This window comes from Pelobates fuscus, chromosome 1, assembly GCF_036172605.1.
Source record: "Pelobates fuscus isolate aPelFus1 chromosome 1, aPelFus1.pri, whole genome shotgun sequence".
Classification (NCBI taxonomy): Eukaryota; Metazoa; Chordata; class Amphibia; order Anura; family Pelobatidae; genus Pelobates; species Pelobates fuscus.
In genome coordinates, this window is record NC_086317.1 from 168,154,479 (window position 1) to 168,175,276 (window position 20,798).

The 20,798-nt window shown below is 44.5% G+C and overlaps 1 protein-coding gene across 1 annotated transcript in view; it reads right to left on the minus strand.

Moving 5' to 3' along the window:
• DHRS11 (dehydrogenase/reductase 11) overlaps nt 1-20,798 on the minus strand; it is a 162,407-nt gene that overhangs the window by 2,338 nt on the left and 139,271 nt on the right. The window contains exons 5-6 of the mRNA XM_063452063.1: nt 18,736-18,828; nt 15,659-15,724 (exon numbers count right to left, since the gene is read on the minus strand). Coding sequence (XP_063308133.1) covers nt 15,659-15,724; nt 18,736-18,828 — 159 coding nt within the window. The remainder of the gene's footprint in view (nt 1-15,658; nt 15,725-18,735; nt 18,829-20,798) is intronic.

A 20,798-nucleotide genomic window follows, 5' to 3' on the forward strand; every position in this document is an offset into this window, starting at 1 on the left:
GGGGCCTGCAACAACGCATATAAATGTTGTTCTAAGTCAACCAGGTTTGTTGTAGCTGCCTGTGTGACTGGAGCTGAAGATTAGAATAGATTCTGGGCGCCGTCTTCATAGGACACAACATAATATGCCTGTAAACCACCAGGGAAACTAGTGTCCCCCCTTCCTGACCACAGGTAATTATAATTTATTTTTAAAAATTATCACCCCTCAAAGTCGTCTACACACACTGCATGCACAACACAAACACTGACACTGCATCCATTACAAACACACACTGCATCCACTACACAGACACACACACACTACATCCACTGTGCACACACACTGCATCCACTACACACCTTCTCTGAATCCACCACACACACACACACTGCACAAACTACATGCACTACACAAACACAGACACTGCATCCACTACACAAACACAACATCCACTATTCACACGTACACACTGCATTCACTAGACACACTGCATCCAAAAACACAGACACTGTGGTGGAATCTCGGTAAAAATAAATTTAGTAGGCCGAGATTACCACGTGGCATGTGTACGTGCATATGCTGACGTATCGGTCGGTTGGTTGCACATGGTAAGATACGATCAGTAGTGTACGGAGCATGTGCGAGAATACAGGATGTAGTATTCCCCTCCTCCATTGTGCTGGACAAGCCATGCGGTCAAGCAGGAAGTTAATTCTTATTTGTTTTGATTGGTTAAGAGAATGTGCGGGTGGAGCTTAATATGGTAGGAGTTATATGCCTATATAAGGAGCCTGCACTATTGTCCGGGGCTCAGAACCTGTTGTATTTTGGTGACATTAGTCCCTCTGAGTCCCGATCGGTGAACCGAATAAAGAATCTCTTCCTTCCTGAAGAAACCTGTGTCCATCTCTCTGTGCTTGGCTTCAGTCAGTTTCTCCGGTATCATTTGGTGCATTGGCCGGGAAGCTCATCGTTCAACGGTAGCTGAGAAGCAGAGGCGTGAGACGGTCTATCTTTGCCCACGTTCTCTACGGCTGCACCCCTGAACTTCTGCGTGGACCTCCCTTCATCTCGGCGCCACTGGTCTGTTGTCCAGGAGATCATCGGCCTCTACGTAGTAAGTGCTGGGGTGTCCCCGTCGATGAGTGTGAACTCAGGTTCAGGAACGAGGAGGTAAGACGACCGCTGTTTTAGACGGCGGACCCACTAGGGGTATACCGATTGTGCGGTAGGCCCATAAGGGGTTAATCTGTGTATGGAATCTGCCCCCTCTGTCGGAGGGAAGGAGCGAAGGCGCACCGCTCAATCGAACGCTCTTTAGTAAGACCGTTTGATTTGGTTTGGAGTCAGGCGGGGTTCTGTGTAAATAGCCCTAGCCGGACACCGGTGTCTTGTCTAGACTAGCGTTCTAGGGTGTACAATTTGTTCGCTAGGTCGGAGGGACCGGGAGACTAAGCGGCGTCTGTGTAAATTTGGTACGCTAGCTCTCAACCTATCTTGGCTAAGTGGGAAGGCGTGTAAATTTGGAACCCACTAGACTATTGATAGAGTAGAAAGACTAAAAGGGTTCTGTTGTAAATTCCGCCCTCTAGTTCGCTATATGTGGTGCTTGGGCAGTGTGGCTAACCAAAACGGATGTAGATAGTTTTAGGTAGTCCATCAAGGTACTGGCCGAAAGATTAGTTGGGATTGTATATGTGATAAAGATTGTTTAGTAACGTGTATATCTTGTTAGATAGCGTGAGCTCTGCCGTCTAGCGAGAGTGTTAATAGTGTGTTGCTGTATTATAGTGCACGGTACCATAACCCTGTATATTTACTGACACTGTATATAAGTACTAATCATTGTCGTCCATTGCATGTTTAACACCATAACCACTGATAATTGTATTGTGACCTTAAATTGTACTTTGACCTATGCTAACCGTACTGTAACTGCTATTTGTAAAAGACGATGTTACTGGGGTGTGTTATAGACGGGTAATTCATATATAGAGAATTATAGCGTGGGTGACGGTATAGTTTCGCCAAAGGGCATAATATTGATTACTTAGTGACTGGTGTAACAGCTGTGTGTGTACGGGAATTCCCTGAGTGTTTTTTATTGTGTTACTGTGTACGTTTCACTTGGTAACTGTACCACGTGGTGCTGTTGCCGGAAGAAACGGGTGTGACTGTTGAATAGAGTGTGTGTATAGCATTCGTTGTCAACGACGCTCCATTGATAAGTATGGGCGCGTCGGAGTCGACGATTTTGGATCCCTTAGGATGTATGGTAATGAATTTTAAAAAGGGATTCACAGTATGTGATTTTGGGGTTAAAATGTCTTCTGCCCGTTTGATCACTTTGTGCACTAGGGAATGGCCTACTTTGGTTGCGGCATGGCCGCCACGTGGCAGTTTGGATCCAAATCTGGTACAGCGTGTACACGTGGCTGTATCAGGTAGGCCTGAACTTTACGGACATTTTCCATACATTGATTGTTGGAGGCAGGCCGTAAACGACTTGCCAAGATGGGTCCGCATATGCCACGAGGAGCAGTGTCGCCTCATGGTGGCCAGGACTTGTTTGTCCACTAGGACTACGGTTAAGCCCATTTTGGACACGCCCCCTGAGTCCGAGATCCCTATGCCGCCCCCTTATTTCCCTATAGAGGAAGGTGATACAAGTACAGGAAGTTCCACACCCCCTCACCCATCTACTTCCTCCTCTAGCTCAGAATCCACCCCACGCCGTAATAAACCTCCCCTTCCGACACCAGCCCCCGTTAAGTCCATCTATTCCGATTTGGCGCCATTTCAAGCTTCCGGTCAGGCTTCCTCTAGCCCGGCCCGGAATATTTTATTCACCGGCCTTCCCCATAATGAAGCTTCTCTATCCCCACGCCTTATTACCCCCCGACCAGAACCTTTAACCGACGCCCCTCCACGAAGCCCTATACTAACCCGACAACTGACCGGTACCCAACAACCCAAACATTACCAGATGCCTCTTCGTTTGAATCCTGGGTCAGCCTATCTTAATGCTTTAGGTCAAATGGTGTATGCTGACCCAGTCTTCGTATATGTCCCGTTCACGACTACCGATCTCTTGAATTGGAAGACCCACAATTCCTCGTATACTGAAAAGCCACAAGCCATGACTGACCTGTTCACCTCGATAGTCCAGACGCATAATCCAACTTGGGCTGATTGCCAGCAATTATTAATGACATTATTTAACAATGAGGAGAGGACTAGGATAAATCAAGCGGCTATTAAAGCGCTGGAGGAAGAAGCCCGTACTTTAAACCAAGCAAATCCAGCAGCATGGGCCGCAACTCATTATCCTAATACCGATCCCGACTGGAATGTTAATGGCGCAGATATGGTTCGACTAAAAGCCTATAGAGACGCTATAATTGCTGGCATGAAAGCTGGAGGGAAGAAAGCCATAAATATGTCGAAGACGGTTGAGGTGATTCAGAAAAGTGATGAAGCGCCTAGTGTCTTTTATGACCAATTATTGGAGGCATACCGCTTGTATACCCCCTTTAATCCGGAAGACACTGATAATTCCCGAATGGTAAACTCTGCCTTTGTCAGCCAAGCTTATGGAGATATTAAGCGCAAGCTACAGAAGTTAGAAGGGTTTGCAGGAATGTCCATCACCCAACTAATGGAGGTAGCAAATAAGGTGTATATGAATAGGGAATCAGAAAGTAAGACAGAGGAAGAGCGCAAGATGCGTAAAAAGGCGGATATGCTAGCGGTAGCGATCGCAGGCGTAGATAGACGGGGCCCAGATAGAGGCGATAGTAGGTGGAATAGGGAACCCCTGAGTAGGAATCAGTGCGCGTATGGTAGAGAAGAAGGGCATTGGAGAAGCGAGTGTCCAAAAAGAGAGCAATACGAGAGAGACCCACCCAGGGCAGGTTATGGAAACTTTAGAGGCAGAGCGAGAGGTAGAGGAGGTCCCGGAGGGAGTAATAGTGGTAACAGAGGAAGTGTAAGAGCAGATAGATACTATCCCGCAGCGCAAAGGTCCCGCGATAGAGAAGATTTTGTAGGATTGGCTGACACGGTCATGGAGAGCTATTGATACCGACCGGGCTCCATCCCCCTTGGTCGAGCGGAGCCTATGGTCGATGTATCAATAGGGGGAAAAAGGAGTGCATTCATGATCGACACTGGTGCTGAACATTCGGTGGTGACTGATCTGGTTGCTCCTCCATCTGGAAGAACTATTACCGTAATAGGAGCAACTGGAAGGAGTGCTGCAAAACCGGTTCTTAAAAGTCGACTCTGTACATTGGGAGGCCACGTAGTAAAGCATCAATTCCTTTATATGCCTGAATGTCCAGTCCAATTGCTGGGACGTGATATGCTATCCAAATTACAAGCGCAGATTACGTTCCTACCAGACGGAACAACATCCTTAAAGTTTAATGGACCTTCAGGTATTATGACATTATCCGTACCAAAGGAAGAAGAGTGGCGACTTTATACAGCGTTAACTAGCCAAAACCCTAAGAGTGATGAATCCTTATTCAACATACCAGGAGTTTGGGCAGAGAACAACCCACCAGGACTGGCCCGCAATATTCCACCCATTCGAATCGAACTAAAGCTTGGGGTTTATCCAGTGAGCCTACGGCAATATCACATCCCGCAGAAGGCTAAGAAAAATATTCAATATTATCTGGATAAGTTCATACGGTATGGTATCCTAAAATTCTGTACTTCCCCCTGGAACACCCCATTGCTGCCTGTTCAAAAGCCCGGTACAGATGAGTATCGTCCTGTGCAGGACTTGAGAGCAGTCAATGATGCGGTTGTTAGTATACACCCAGTTGTGCCCAATCCGTATAACCTGCTTGCTTTTTTCCGGGCGGGGCTACCTATTTTACAGTCCTAGACCTCAAAGATGCCTTCTTTTGCCTTCGAATTGCCGCAGAAAGCCAATGTATTTTCGCTTTCCAATGGGAAAACGCTGTAACGGGCTCAAAACGCCAGATGACTTGGACAAGACTGCCCCAAGGGTTTAAAAACTCACCGACCCTATTTGGTTCAGCTCTAAGTCAAGATCTACTGGGTTTCAAATCCATCCCAGGAGAGTGTGTACTATTACAATATGTAGACGACTTGTTGATAGCAGCAGTCACAAGAGAAATGTGTCAGCAAGCCACACACGATCTACTACACATTCTCTGGAAGGCAGGATACAAGGTGTCTAGGAAGAAGGCCCAGTTGTGTCTGCCAACTGTCAAATATCTGGGATTCCATATCTCTGAAGGTCAAAGAATAATGGGGCCAGAGAGAAAAGAAGCTGTGTGCCAAATACCAACACCCAAGAATAGAAGACAAGTGCGAGAGTTCTTGGGGGCAGCAGGCTTCTGTAGGATATGGATTCCCAGTTATGCGATATTGGCGAAACCTCTGTATACAGCTATCAAGGGTACAGAACACGACCCCTTCCTATGGACTCAAGAACAGCAAACGGCATTTGAAGATGTGAAGAGGGCTTTGATGAGTGCCCCAGCATTAGGTCTACCTGATCACACACGACCATTCTACTTGTATGTACACGAGCAAAGAAGAATGGCTGTGGGAGTATTGACACAGTACTTGGGATCATGGCAAAGACCTGTTGCCTACATGTCTAAGCAACTGGACGCAGTGGCCAGCGGTCTTCCACCTTGTCTAAGAGCCGTAGCTGCAGCCGCACTGCTGGTAGCTGAAGCCGATAAACTCACTCTTGGTCAAGAACTTTATGTACGAGTTCCACATGCAGTACAGACGTTGTTGGATTACAAAGGCAATCATTGGTTTAGTAACAGCCGTATGACCAAGTATCAAGCAATGTTGTGTGAAAACCCAAGAGTGCATTTAGAGACTGTAAATACCTTAAATCCAGCTACCCTTCTGCCGCAACCTACTGAAAGTCAACATGATTGTTTGGAAGTGATGGATGAAGTATTTTCAAGTAGACCAGATCTTCGTTATTTTCCCATCCAGAACCCCGATGTCCAATATTATACAGACGGCACTAGTTATGTGAAAGAAGGGATTCGCTATGCAGGATACGCAGTAACAACGATAGATAAGGTGATAGAAGCTAGGCCACTGTCAAAAGGAACATCAGCACAAAAGGCAGAATTGATAGCACTAACACGAGCGTTACAATTGGCTGAAGGTTTAAGAGTGAACATCTACACGGACTCCAAGTATGCGTTTTTAACCACTCATGCCCACGGAGCTTTGTATAAAGAAAGAGGACTATTGAATTCAGAGGGCAAAGAAATCAAGTACGCAGCTGAAATACTACAACTATTGGAAGCAGTATGGGAACCGAAAGAAGTCGGTATTATACATTGTCGAGCGCATCTGAGAGGAGATGGTGATGTAACTAAAGGAAATCGGATGGCAGATAGTGCAGCTAAGCGTGCCGCTGAATCAGGAAGACAGGAATATGTGGAACATATAGCTGCTCTTATTCCAACTCCACTGTCTCAATGGACTCCGGTTTATACAGCTCAAGAAGAGGAGTGGTTAAAGACTGAACCTGGAAAGTATTTGGAGAACAAATGGTATCAGTTAGAAGATGGGAGAATAGTCATTCCAGCATCACTAGCGGTAGAAATCGTCCAAAACTATCATAACGGGACGCATTCTGGAAGAGATAGTACAGAAGAATCTCTCAGAAAACATTTCTACATACCAAGATTGTCCAACTTAACTCAAGCCATTGTTCGAAGATGTGTAACGTGTGCTAAAAATAATGCAAGGCAAGGACCAGTAAAGCCACCAGGAGTTCAGTATATGGGGGGGACTCCCTATGTCCGATCTACAAATTGACTATACAGTAATGCCTAAATCTGGTGGACATCGCTACTGTAACGGATCACCTGGCACCCCGACTTGGTACCTCCGTTAATGGATGCTCCTAGTGCTTCCTGAGGACTCCAAGCACTCTGGCAGACACCATAATCACCGAATCCGAGAAACCTTTAAATTCTCCCAAGCGTATGAATGCTGTAGACCATTGAATAGGAACCATACGAATAGGCTTGTACTCCTAGCAGTCAAATTGGAACAGCATACAATAAATCCTTCCCCCAATAATGAGACGACACATCACTTTGAGGTTAAAACAGGAACTCTGGACTGGCACATCCAGCCTGGCTTTTATTACACTAATCCACATACAGGCCACACCCAGGGGGAGGCATAAAATAACCAATCACATACATGGTTCAGCCCACACATCCCCTCCCCTCAGATAACATTAAACTCAATTATCCGGTACACTTTTTCAGCCAAGTTCTGGATGTACCCCAAAACCCGGGGGTACACCTTTAAATCCAGCATCGCTGGATAGCCCTTATTCAGGGGGACAACATATTCAAAATTCAAGTAATTCGGATGAATGGTTCGTGAGATATGGGGTTCCAAAGATTTGACCGACCGCATGGGTAAAGTATCCGAAAACAGTTCCATGCATTTTGGCCCTGCGGTCGGTCACAAACAAGGGAATGAAAACAGGCGAATTGCCTGTGTTATAGAGCCTGGAGAGGGTTTGAATGAATTCCCTTGTTTATGGGGCTCTTTCTACCGAACGGCGGGTCATTCGGTAGTTTCCATACGAATTTCTGGAAGTATGGAGGTCTCAGCGGTGTTTGCCTAGTCAAGTGTCCGATTTTAGTTCCAGACACTCGACGGCAAAACACCGCTGTTCGGTAGTTTAAGATGGCCGCCGCCACGTGTTTGTTTCCCGAATGGCGGCCACCCAGAGGACAAAGACCACACTGCACTGATTGCCAATTACCTGTTTGCAACATTGTTGCAAACGGTAATTGGAGGCACACTCATTCCTGGGTGGTCTGGTTGTTCGGTAGTTTCACTCAATATACTGAATGGAGTGATTCTACCGAACAAGAACAATCAGAATGCTGCATACAAATCACCCAGGATAAGCTTAACACATCTATAAATACATATATAATATTACAGGCAGTACACTTGAATATGCTTCACAATCTTAAAGGGACAGTAGTCCCAAAAGTCCCAATATGTCCATAGATGCTGTTAAAAGGGCCAGTAGCAGCAATATACAGTACAATATGCCCCAAATAACCCAGGGGCCATAGTCAGTAGGTAGGAGGCTAGCAAACAGGCTTCTCCAGGGCCCAGTGGCGAGGTTGGTTTCGCCACATTTCTCCCCTTTTCCAAACAGACTAACAGGGTACCTGACCTCTTGCCGGTCAGTGCCCTTGTTAGTCCAGCAGCCCACCCACAAAACAGAAACAGCAGTACAGCCCACCCACAATAAATGGTTACTACACCTGAGTAATGGAAAAACTTGTCCAGGTCCAGGTGCCTCACCCCGGCTGTGTGGGGGACTGGTAGGCTGTTTTGGTGGGTTGCTGAGTGGGCAGAGACCAGCGGTACTCTGCCCTGGTGCCAGCACTACTACAGGAGTAGTCTGGTTGGAGCCTGGTTGCTGGAGACCGACTGTCTCCCCTTTGGCTAAACAGCCCTGTTGTGGGGGGGCAGGACCGACCGTCCCTACCCCCTGTGCTGGAAGTGCAGAGACCACGGTCCCATCTGCACAGGTGTGGGGCTTACAGTCTCCCCCTGGTACATTAAGCTGCCGCTGGGGAGAGGTGGTAACCAGCTCCTCTCCCATTAGAACACTCTGCCCATTGATGATCTGCCGCTGGGGAGAGGTGGTAACAATCTCCTCTCCCATTAGAACACTCTGCCCATTGATGATCTGCCGCTGGGGAGAGGAGGTAACAATCTCCTCTCCCATGCCTACTTTCAGTCTTTGTGGAGGGAGACCGACTGTCTCTCCTCCCAATTCAGTGTCCTGCTGCTGGGGAATAGAGACTGGGCTCTCTATTCCCAAAAAATCACGCTGCTGCTGGGGGGTAGGACCAACTACCTCTGCCCCCTGTAACTCAGCCTTCCGCTGGGGAGGGAGGACGCTGCTCTCCTCTCCCTGCACTTCACACTGCCTTCCCGGCATATCACTCTGCTGCTGGGGGGTAGGACCAACTACCTCTGCCCCCTGTAACTCAGCCTGCCGCTGGGGAATGGAGACTGGGCTCCCAATTCCCAACAAATCACACTGCCGCTGGGGAGGGAGGACGGCCCCTTCAGCTCCCTGTAGCTTGGGCGCAGAGACCACGGTCCCATCTGCGCTGGTGTGGGGCTTACTGTCTCCCCTTGGTGTGCTAAGCTGCTGCTGGGGAGAGGGGGTAACAAACTCCTCTCCCTTACACACTTTCAGCCGCTGGGGAGCAGGGCTGACCCTCTGTACTCCCTGTAGGCAGGGCGCAGAGACCACGGTCCCATCTGCGCTGGTGAGGGGCTTACTGTCTCCCCTTGGTGAGCTGTGCTGCCGCTGGGGAGAGGGAATAACAAACTCCTCTCCCTTACACACCTTCAACCGCTGGGGAGAGGGGATAACAGGCTCCTCTCCCTGCACCGTAGACTGCCGCTGGGGAGCCAGAACGGCACCTTCAGCTCCCTGTAACGCACACTGCCGCTGGGGATCTGGGCCGACTGCCCAGCATCCCTGTAGGGCCGGTAGAGAGACCGCAGTCCCATCTCCACCTGCCATTGGTGGGTCTTCCCAGGACCAATCCGTGAGGCCCCTCAACATTTGTGAGTAAGGGCCACCTGCTTCCCCACCTGGCAACTCTGGTTGCTGCTGGGGATCTGGGCCGGCTGCCCAGCATCCCGGTGGAGTGACCTTGGTCCCATCTCTACCTGCCTGTTGTGGTTCCTCACAGGACCAGTCTATGAGGACCCCCACTTCGGGTTCCTCCCGCCGCCTCAGGGAAAGACGGCTAACCTCCTCGGATGCAGCCTCTACCCGGCTGCTGTAACGCTCCTGCTGCTGAGCATACTTCCTCTCTTTTGCCAACCGGAATTCTCGGTCCAGCCTTGTGTTTCGCTCGGCCATGACCTGGTTCCAGATCACCCGGCGTGTCTCCATGGGTATATCATCCCCATACTCAGCCACTCGCTGCCTCACCTCGGCCAGCCAATCATCTCCAGAGCCAGAACCTTCCATACTTGTCTGCTCCCAGGGGCGCTGCACGACTGCTAGCGTTGCCCTCAATTGTAAATCCAAACGCACTGTGTCTCCGAGCTGCTTTACCTCGCACTAGGACGCCATCCCACCGCTGCCACCAATGTAACGGATCACCTGGCACCCCGACTTGGTACCTCCGTTAATGGATGCTCCTAGTGCTTCCTGAGGACTCCAAGCACTCTGGCAGACACCATAATCACCGAATCCGAGAAACCTTTAAATTCTCCCAAGCGTATGAATGCTGTAGACCATTGAATAGGAACCATACGAATAGGCTTGTACTCCTAGCAGTCAAATTGGAACAGCATACAATAAATCCTTCCCCCAATAATGAGACGACACATCACTTTGAGGTTAAAACAGGAACTCTGGACTGGCACATCCAGCCTGGCTTTTATTACACTAATCCACATACAGGCCACACCCAGGGGGAGGCATAAAATAACCAATCACATACATGGTTCAGCCCACACATCCCCTCCCCTCAGATAACATTAAACTCAATTATCCGGTACACTTTTTCAGCCAAGTTCTGGATGTACCCCAAAACCCGGGGGTACACCTTTAAATCCAGCATCGCTGGATAGCCCTTATTCAGGGGGACAACATATTCAAAATTCAAGTAATTCGGATGAATGGTTCGTGAGATATGGGGTTCCAAAGATTTGACCGACCGCATGGGTAAAGTATCCGAAAACAGTTCCATGCATTTTGGCCCTGCGGTCGGTCACAAACAAGGGAATGAAAACAGGCGAATTGCCTGTGTTATAGAGCCTGGAGAGGGTTTGAATGAATTCCCTTGTTTATGGGGCTCTTTCTACCGAACGGCGGGTCATTCGGTAGTTTCCATACGAATTTCTGGAAGTATGGAGGTCTCAGCGGTGTTTGCCTAGTCAAGTGTCCGATTTTAGTTCCAGACACTCGACGGCAAAACACCGCTGTTCGGTAGTTTAAGATGGCCGCCGCCACGTGTTTGTTTCCCGAATGGCGGCCACCCAGAGGACAAAGACCACACTGCACTGATTGCCAATTACCTGTTTGCAACATTGTTGCAAACGGTAATTGGAGGCACACTCATTCCTGGGTGGTCTGGTTGTTCGGTAGTTTCACTCAATATACTGAATGGAGTGATTCTACCGAACAAGAACAATCAGAATGCTGCATACAAATCACCCAGGATAAGCTTAACACATCTATAAATACATATATAATATTACAGGCAGTACACTTGAATATGCTTCACAATCTTAAAGGGACAGTAGTCCCAAAAGTCCCAATATGTCCATAGATGCTGTTAAAAGGGCCAGTAGCAGCAATATACAGTACAATATGCCCCAAATAACCCAGGGGCCATAGTCAGTAGGTAGGAGGCTAGCAAACAGGCTTCTCCAGGGCCCAGTGGCGAGGTTGGTTTCGCCACAGCTACCTACTAGTAGTTGTGTGCACCTATTCAGGCTGGGTAGAAGCATGTCCTACTCGTACAGAGAAAGCAGGAGAAGTTGTGAGATTCCTGCTACGAGAAATAATACCCCGATATGGACTACCCTGCTCTATAGGATCGGACAATGGTCCAGCTTTTGTTCATCAGTGCCTACAACAACTGACTCATATGCTTGGTATAAAGTGGAGACTTCATACGGCATATAGACCTCAGAGTTCTGGTAAAGTAGAGAGAATGAATAGAACTATTAAGAACCAGTTGGCAAAAATGTGTCAGGAAACCCAACTTAAGTGGAACGTCCTTTTGCCTATAGCTCTGTTGCGAATTCGCAGTACACCTACCAGAAGGATGGGTCTCTCTCCTTTTGAGATCATGTATGGACGTCTACCTCCCGTACTTGGTAACTTAAGGGGGGATTTGAGTCAGTTGGGAGAAGGAATTACCCGGCAGCAGGTTGTAGAGTTGGGTAAGACTATGGAGGAGGTACAGAAATGGGTACAAGATAGATTACCTGTGAATATTTATCCCCCAGTTCATAGTTACCACCCAGGAGACCAAGTGTGGATTAAAGAGTGGAATAATGTACCGTTAGGGCCCAAGTGGAGAGGTCCTTGTGTTGTTCTTTTGTCTACCCCTACAGCGATAAAAGTGGCCGAAGTGACTCCGTGGATTCATCACTCCAGGGTTAAACCAGCAGCAGTGGATTCTTGGCAAGCTACATCAGATCCAGAGAATCCCTGCAAGATCCGGTTAAAGCGCACGACTCAGTCGGAGTGACGAGGAACCTTGTGGATTACAAATTTTATTGTTTCAGAGATTGATAAGTGAGTGTTAAGACGGCCATAATAAAGCCTGTCCGCTCACCAACGTGAAATTTAAAAGCCAGGAAAGTCTCGAAGGGACCCCTGTGAAGACGAGCAGAACTCCATTCCCTGCAGCCCTTACATCCTGGAAGCTGAGGTGCCATCGCACGGACGAAGACTGAGGATGCAGCCGAAGAAAGATGTATTTGTGATAATGTTTATTTATATGTATTTTTATATTCAGGAAGGTAGAGGTACCGACACTCCTAGCTGTGAGGTATGCATTAAGACTACAAGAACAGGTAACCATATTTCCCAGACCCTAATTTGGCATTCGCAATATGAGTGTAAAGGTGATGTGTCTAGGTGTAGATACTTAAATGTAGAGTATAGTGTATGCCATTTAGGGATAGGAGAACCTAAGTGCTTCAATCCGGAGTATCAACCCCGTACAATTTGGTTGACTCTCAGGAATGGAGATCCTCAGGGGACCCTAATAAACAAAACGGTGTTAGAATCCGTACATTCTTCGGGTGTTCTACTATTTGATGCATGTAAAGCAATATCAAGTGGTAGAAAGCCGTGGAATGTATGTGGGGATCTTAGATGGGAGAGAACGTATGGGTCTAATGATAAATATATATGTCCCAGTAGTAAAAATAAGTATGTGAGTCCTAGATGCCCAAATAGGGATTATAATTTTTGCCCATATTGGTCTTGTGTGGGGTGGGCAACTTGGGGACAGACAACAGACAAGGACATGATTGTGACTAAGTTGCCTACCAATCCATACTGTAAGTCTATGGAATGCAATCCAGTCCATATTCTTATAAATAATCCTGACCAATTCTTGGATAGATATGGTAATTTATTTGGGTTTTAAATATACGGGACGGGTTTAGACCCTGGGACAGTATTGTTTATAGGGATAGAGACCGATACGGTAACCTCCCAAACTCATCAGGTATTCCATTCGTTTTATGAAGAGATGAGTATAGATAATAAGATCCCCCATAACGCTAAAAACCTGTTCATAGATTTAGCTGAGAGTATTGCCGGTAGTCTTAATGTAACCAACTGCTATGTGTGTGGAGGTACTAACATGGGAGACCAATGGCCTTGGGAAGCAAAGGAGGTAATGTCCGGTTCTGAGGCAGTTGAACAATTAATATCTTCACAAGCCGATTATCAGATGAGTGTTAGAGGTAAATCTGAGTGGAGATTAAAGACCTCCATCATAGGTTATGTTTGCATAGCAAGGAAAGGAATGATGTTTAATACTTCTGTAGGAGAGTTAACTTGTCTAGGGCAAAAAGCTTATGATGATGATACAAAGAATACAACTTGGTGGTCGGCTTCAAATGTCTCAGAACCATCTAACCCGTTTGCAAGATATGCCAATTTAAAGGACGTATGGTTTGATTTATCTATCACATCTAGTTGGAAAGCCCCAGCAAATTTGTACTGGATCTGTGGTAAGAAGGCCTATTCGGAGTTGCCACAGGACTGGGAAGGGGCATGTGTGTTAGGTATGCTCAAACCATCCTTCTTCTTGTTACCTATTGAAACAGGTGAGACTTTGGGTGTTAAAGTGTATGATGTGAATCATAGAAAGAAAAGGGGACCCATAGAGATAGGCGCCTGGGAAGATGATGAATGGCCTCCCCAGCGTATTATAGATTATTATGGGCCAGCCACGTGGGCAGAGGATGGTACTTTCGGGTACAGGACCCCAATTTATATGCTCAACCGCATTATAAGATTACAGGCGGTGGTTGAGATTATTACTAATGAGACCTCACAAGCGCTCAATCTTCTAGCGAAGCATAATACCAGGATGAGGACAGCAGTGTACCAAAATAGATTAGCCTTGGATTACCTATTGGCAGTAGAGGGAGGTGTATGTGGGAAGTTTAACCTGAGCAATTGCTGTCTTCAAATAGATGACGAAGGGCAAGCAATAGCTGAGCTTACTAGCCATATGGTTAAACTAGCGCATGTGCCTACTCAGGTATGGAAAGGGTACAATCCAAGTAGTTGGTTTAGTAACTGGTATGAGCACTTTGGAAGGCTTAAGGCATTGGTAGGCGGAGTCATACTGATTTTAATGTTGTGTCTACTCCTGCCATGTCTTATTCCCTTAGTGGTTAGGTCTGTGCAAAGCCTGATAGAAAATATAGCAGAAAGGAAGGCTGCAGCACAGATAATGGCTATATATAAATATAAGGCTCTAGATCAGGGAGAACCAATGCAAGAAGAGGAGTGTTGAGGGATTCACATCATAGGAAAAGTCTGGTCTGGTTCATGGTAACCTGAGGTGTATGCAAACCAAGGTTAAGTGATGCCTCAAGTAATTGTAAAATATCAAGAGGCATCAAAGGGGGGAATGTGGTGGAATCTCGGTAAAAATAAATTTAGTAGGCCGAGATTACCACGTGGCATGTGTACGTGCATATGCTGACGTATCGGTCGGTTGGTTGCACGTGGTAAGATACGATCAGTAGTGTACGGAGCATGTGCGAGAATACAGGATGTAGTATTCCCCTCTTCCATTGTGCTGGACAAGCCATGCGGTCAAGCAGGAAGTTAATTCTTATTTGTTTTGATTGGTTAAGAGAATGTGCGGGTGGAGCTTAATATGCGAGGAGTTTTATGCCTATATAAGGAGCCTGCACTATTGTCCGGGGCTCAGAACCTGTTGTATTTTGGTGACATTAGTCCCTCTGAGTCCCGATCGGTGAACCGAATAAAGAATCTCTTCCTTCCTGAAGAAACCTGTGTCCATCTCTCTGTGCTTGGCTTCCGTCAGTTTCTCCGGTATCAACACTGCACTCACTATACACATTGCATAACATAATGGATGTGTGCGTGATTTTAAGGGGGGAGGGGTGCAGCAGTTCATCCTTGGACCTAGACAGCACAATGTCCTGGGCCAGCCCTGCCTCTATCTACTCTCTTATCAGTTTGGCTTCAACATTGGAAAACTTAAGGAAATGCAGGGACTATGGAAGAACATCTAGGAAACTAGAAGTGAGTCCATATATGCACTTCAAGAACAATTTTATAAAACAATGCTCATGCTAGCGGTCATACTCCTTCAAATGAACAAATCCCCTTTGATCTTTGTCAGCGACTGTGGTGCAAAAAGGACCTACCTGCACATGTTCCCTTATGACCCAATTCCCCAAGTTCCTTGACAGGTGGTCTAAACAAATCTTGTAATCTATAGCATTAAGTGGTGACTATAGTAGTTCATCTAGATGTGCACTATACTTTTGTACATTATTCTTAGAAATGGCTCTATAAAAAGGATGTTGAATAAGAGAACATATATATATATATATTTACCTGAACATTAGCAGGTGCACTCAACACATAAACCACTGCTTTAGAAATATCATCAGCAGATAGATGCTGCAAAATAAAATAAACAGTGTAATAGACAACTATACAATGAAAGCAGAATTAACTTGATAGACAGAAAGACATACAGAAAAACAGGTCAATCTGAATGAATTTCAATTTGGAGCCCACTTGAATCAAGCATTAATTGCCCTGAAGTGACTCCAAACAGCAGAAAATATTGCAATAAATAAAATACACAGAAGTTCCTCTGGTCCCCTGTTGACCTAAAGGCACGTCACTTCAGGTCATTTGCACTGTTTGCCACGGCTTTGCCTTGTCTGAACTGGAACATGGTGTAATGTATTAAATATTTATATTAATGAGTAAAAAGATTAACACAAGTTATAGGTTATTTTTGAATGTTTTATCCAATGGTGGAAATTCCAGAAAAGTTGCATTTTTTTTTTTTTAACAAAGCTGTTAAAGTTCAACAAACTCTTTGAGTTCATGACTTCCAGACTTCTATGCTAGCCATGAGCTGGCAGATAATTATAGGAGAATCAGTCCAACTGTAGTACAAAGTATGGTGGTTTGAAAACTAGCCATCTCTCCAAAGAAGGCAAGAAACAAAAAACCAAACAAGTCATGTGCAGAATTTACTTCCATCACCAGACAACATAAAATAAGTACCAAGGCTTACACAAGTCCACAAAGCCTACAGTCCAAATCCACTGTGCAATTAAACTTTAAAACAGCAGTGGTGATAATGAGTGTAGTTCACATAAATTCAGTGTCCTCACTGGTAAGTGCACAGAGGAGCCTCCAATAATGTAATAAAGGTTAATGGACAAGAAAATAATGTTTAAAATACATTCACAATAAGATAGATGAAAAATCTCTCAACAGTGAATGCTACTCTGCTATAATGCATTCGCTCAGCACACCATGATGATTCCTGGGTCTGCAGTCCACTGGCTTTTCTCTCAGTCCTTCTGCATGAGCCTCATACACAGCATCCTCTGTCTGTCTGTCTACGCGTTTCATGAGTGAACAACTCACTTCCTTAGGACAGTCTCCCTAAGGAACTTTCCCTTTATAACCCTTACAAAATTCCATCTTTTAACCCTTTATTGCGCACTGTTCAAAAACGAATTCGCTACTTCTACATATAAATACAAATAAAACTGTTTAGAAAGCTGAAGGGTGGAACGCGTCTCGGAGTGGGGGATTTCAACGCTGGGACTCAGAGCCATCTGTTTGGTTTATTATTTTAAATAGGCACTGAATTTAAAGTGATTTTATTTGCCAATAAATCTTTTGATAGTCATCTTTGGAATCCAGTGTAATCCATGTTTTCCTGCAGAATAAGGGAGTGCCACCAAACTGAGAATACCCAGAGCTGGAATATATTCACAGGCTCTGATCTTTAACATTTGCTATATTCCTGTTGATACAAAATAGTGTACGAATTATTACACCTTACTTTGAGTTTCATTGGAGGATATTTGTCCACATAACCAAGGAGAGAGGTGTCATGCAGCTTTTAAGGCACAGAAGCTTTCGTAATCTGCGTCAATCCATTCTAAACTTCAACTAATGTTTATGTATGTATACCTCGCAAATAAGAGTCACTTTATTTTTACTGAACAGGCAGTGTTTACATTAAAAAGCCTGCAGGGACTGACTTTATTCACCAGAACAAACACAATAAAGCTGTACTTGTTCTGGTGACCATAGTGTCCGTTTAATAGTTAAACCATAACGTGAAAAAAACAAAAAAAAAAAACGTGTAGCATAGCCACAAGGAAGTCTATTTGGCATCTGAAGGTTAGCTACACTTTCCATCCTCGCATTGCCTGTTTCAACGTTTGGTGTGCAAGCATACTTTTTTACATGTAAGAATTTTCAATCTTTATTTGGAACTTTTATTACTGTCACCCGCGTTGGTCCTCTTCCAATCTTCTCCTGATATGCTAAGCACTAATCTAGTGCCACAAGTGTCCTGATCGGGTGGAAGAAGTGATGTATACTGAGTGTCATATATGGAATTGGATTCCTCATCTTCCCTGCCACGGAGTGTACATTATCTATGCTATCTATAGAGCCAAATTTGGGCTGCATGTCTAGTAAAAGCCCTGTCTCCCTATTATAGGAATTTCACTTTGAAGCTTTCCACTAACCAGCTACTTGAAGAACCTTACACTTTATTTAGATTGGATATATAACCTTTAGTTTGCAATATAAAATGTGCACTGTTATCTATACACATATGTACATTTTATGATACAGTCTACTCTATTTGTATATTTTTTTTATTATTTTTTTTATATATGAGGATGATAAAAGACAAATATTAAAGATCAGTATTTCCAAGTTTGAGTGCACTTCCACGATTTCTGGTTTAATATTTAAACTCCATCATTAATTAATACATTGCTTAATAATCTCTCCATGGAGTAGAATCAATTTTTTTTCTTTTTAGGTATTTTATACATCTATTAATTTGTTATTTATGTATTACTAATTTATCTATGTAGGCTATTTCAGAGGTTTTAAGGCAGTTTTTATGAGTATTTCTGGTATGTGATTGTATTTTTGTGCAATAAGATACATCGTTTTATTTGCTTGCAAGAATGTATGTATGTGTAGAATAGGGAATTGGTTTTTGAAGAGCGCACTTTGACAGGCTAAGAAATGGACTCCTGTACGAGATATAAAGGTAAAGCTCCTTAGGTAGACTATATGTGGAGGAATTAAGTCGTTCATTACGAAACACGTAGACAGACGTAAAAGACGATGTATGAGGCTTATGCAGAAGCATTAAGACTGAGCAGGAAATTGGCAGACTTTCCTAGGAGCGTGGCAATCATTTTTTAGCAATTTTTCGGCCATCTTATGTGGTTTTATTTTAAATATTGTGTTCTTGTCAAATAAACTTTATTACACTCATGGGGGCTCTTCTGTGCACTTACCTTATAGATACTGGAGATTACTGCAACAGACAATGTATATCGTATTGATCGTTATGTGTTTACATTTTTACTTTATCAGGCCAAAGAATTCATTTTGTTGTAACTTACTGGGCGGTCTGCGTAGACATTTTCAGAACTTGCTGGGTCTTTATTCAGTATCCTGTATATAAACTCAGTCTCTACAACACCAGGGGAAATGCTCTGAAAACAATACAATGAATGAACTATATCAGGGTCATAACCAGATTATAGCACTTAAAGACTTAAAGCAGCAAGCTTGACAGTGAATCTGACTTCGATTTTACATTATGTTTAAATATCCATACAATGATTATCTGTTAGTTTATTTATTTATTAAGAACATATTTTACCAGGATGGGTACATTGAGATTTCTCACGTTTTCAAGTATGTCCTGTGTCCACAAAACATTGCATTGTTGCAATAGAATACAATATACAAACTATATATATATATCTATATATACACACACACACACACATATATATAAATGTAATAAATAACAGGTAATAAATATATTCAACCATGACAGGTGCATTCTGTGCTGAGGTATATTGCCATACATCTCCTAAAGGATTTTAGATTGCATTGCGGTGCTCTGTAGGTAAATGAGGATCGAGCCACTTTATTTTTGTATTGCGGTATGCTAAATATCGTGCTAGTACTGGATCGGAGGTTATAGGAGGTGGGAACAGCAGGGGAGGGCATTCCACTCAGCTTCCCAGAAATGCTCTTATGCACAAGGCTGGAAAGATGAAGAGTGCGTCGGTATTCCAGCAATAGCCAGATTAGCTCTTTTAACATGTCACAGTGGTGGGTAAAGTAATTACATTCTAGTACAAAGCGGCAGAATGAATTATATAATGTATGAAGTTTATTAAGGTGGGTTTGCAGTGCGGGTGCATACACTACGTCCCCATAATCAATGACCGGCATTAGCATCTGTTTCTTTTCTGTAGGGCTTAAGCAGGGTTAGTTTCTGTACAGGGAACCTAGTGTTGGGTAAAGTTTTGAAGAGATTTTTTCAATGTGAAGGCTAAAGGATAGATTGGGGTCTAGCAACATACCTAGATATTTAAAAGAGCAGACTGTGGTCAGTGTGCTATTTGAATTTGTTCTGATACTCAGTGGTTGATTGTGTAGTTAATGTAATTTAGGTACAGTTCCAAAGATCATAGTAACAGTTTTGTTAGTGTTTAGGAAGAGTTTGTTAACCACTATCCACTTTTCTATCTGTGAATTGGTTTTGGAGCACAGCCTCAAGCTGCGGTAGCTTGGGTTTACTAGCGTAGATTACAGTGTCGTCTGCATACATGTGTACAGTTGAGGTTAGGCAGATCATTTAGAAATAATGTGAATAGCAGGGGGCCGAGTATGGAGCCTTGGGGAACACCACACGTGACTCGAAGGGGGGAGGGAAGCGCTATCAGAAATGGCCACATATTGCAATCGGTCTGAAACGTACAATAGAAACCAGATTTGCGGACGATCATCAATGTCTGAGTTTTTACGTTTTTGCAAAAGAGTGCCGTGGTCTACTGTGTCAAAGGTCTTGGCAAAATCAAGGAAGATAGCTCTTGTTAAGTCTCCTTGTTCCATGCCAATTTGGATGTCATTTCAAACTTTTAAGAAGGCAGTCGAAGTTGAGTGATTTGGACGAAAGCCTGATTGATCAATGGTCAGATAATTTGATCGTTGATAATATTCACATAGTTGCGTGTGGACACATTTTTCAAGATTTTTCACAATACAGGGAGCAATGATATTGGGCGATAGTTAGATACCAAAGTATTGTCACCACTTTTATGGATAGGTACTACTTTTGCAGTCTTCCAAAGTTTGGGTATGTATCCTGACACCAGGGATTCATTGATAAGGGTAGTGACAGGTTTAGCAATTGCTGGCGCACTGAACTTCAGCAACATTGCTGGAATTTGATCTGGTCCACACTGGTTTTTCACTTTTAAATTATTAAGATTTTTATTAATGACACTAACAGGCACAGGTCTAAAATTGAATTTCTCTAAATGAGGATTTTGAAGATTTGGCAGGGCCTGATCTTTATTTGCGGTCTGAAGATGAGTGTCATTTATTATCTTAGCAACCAGGATGGTAGCACATCCAACAAAATAATTATTAAAGACATTTGCTA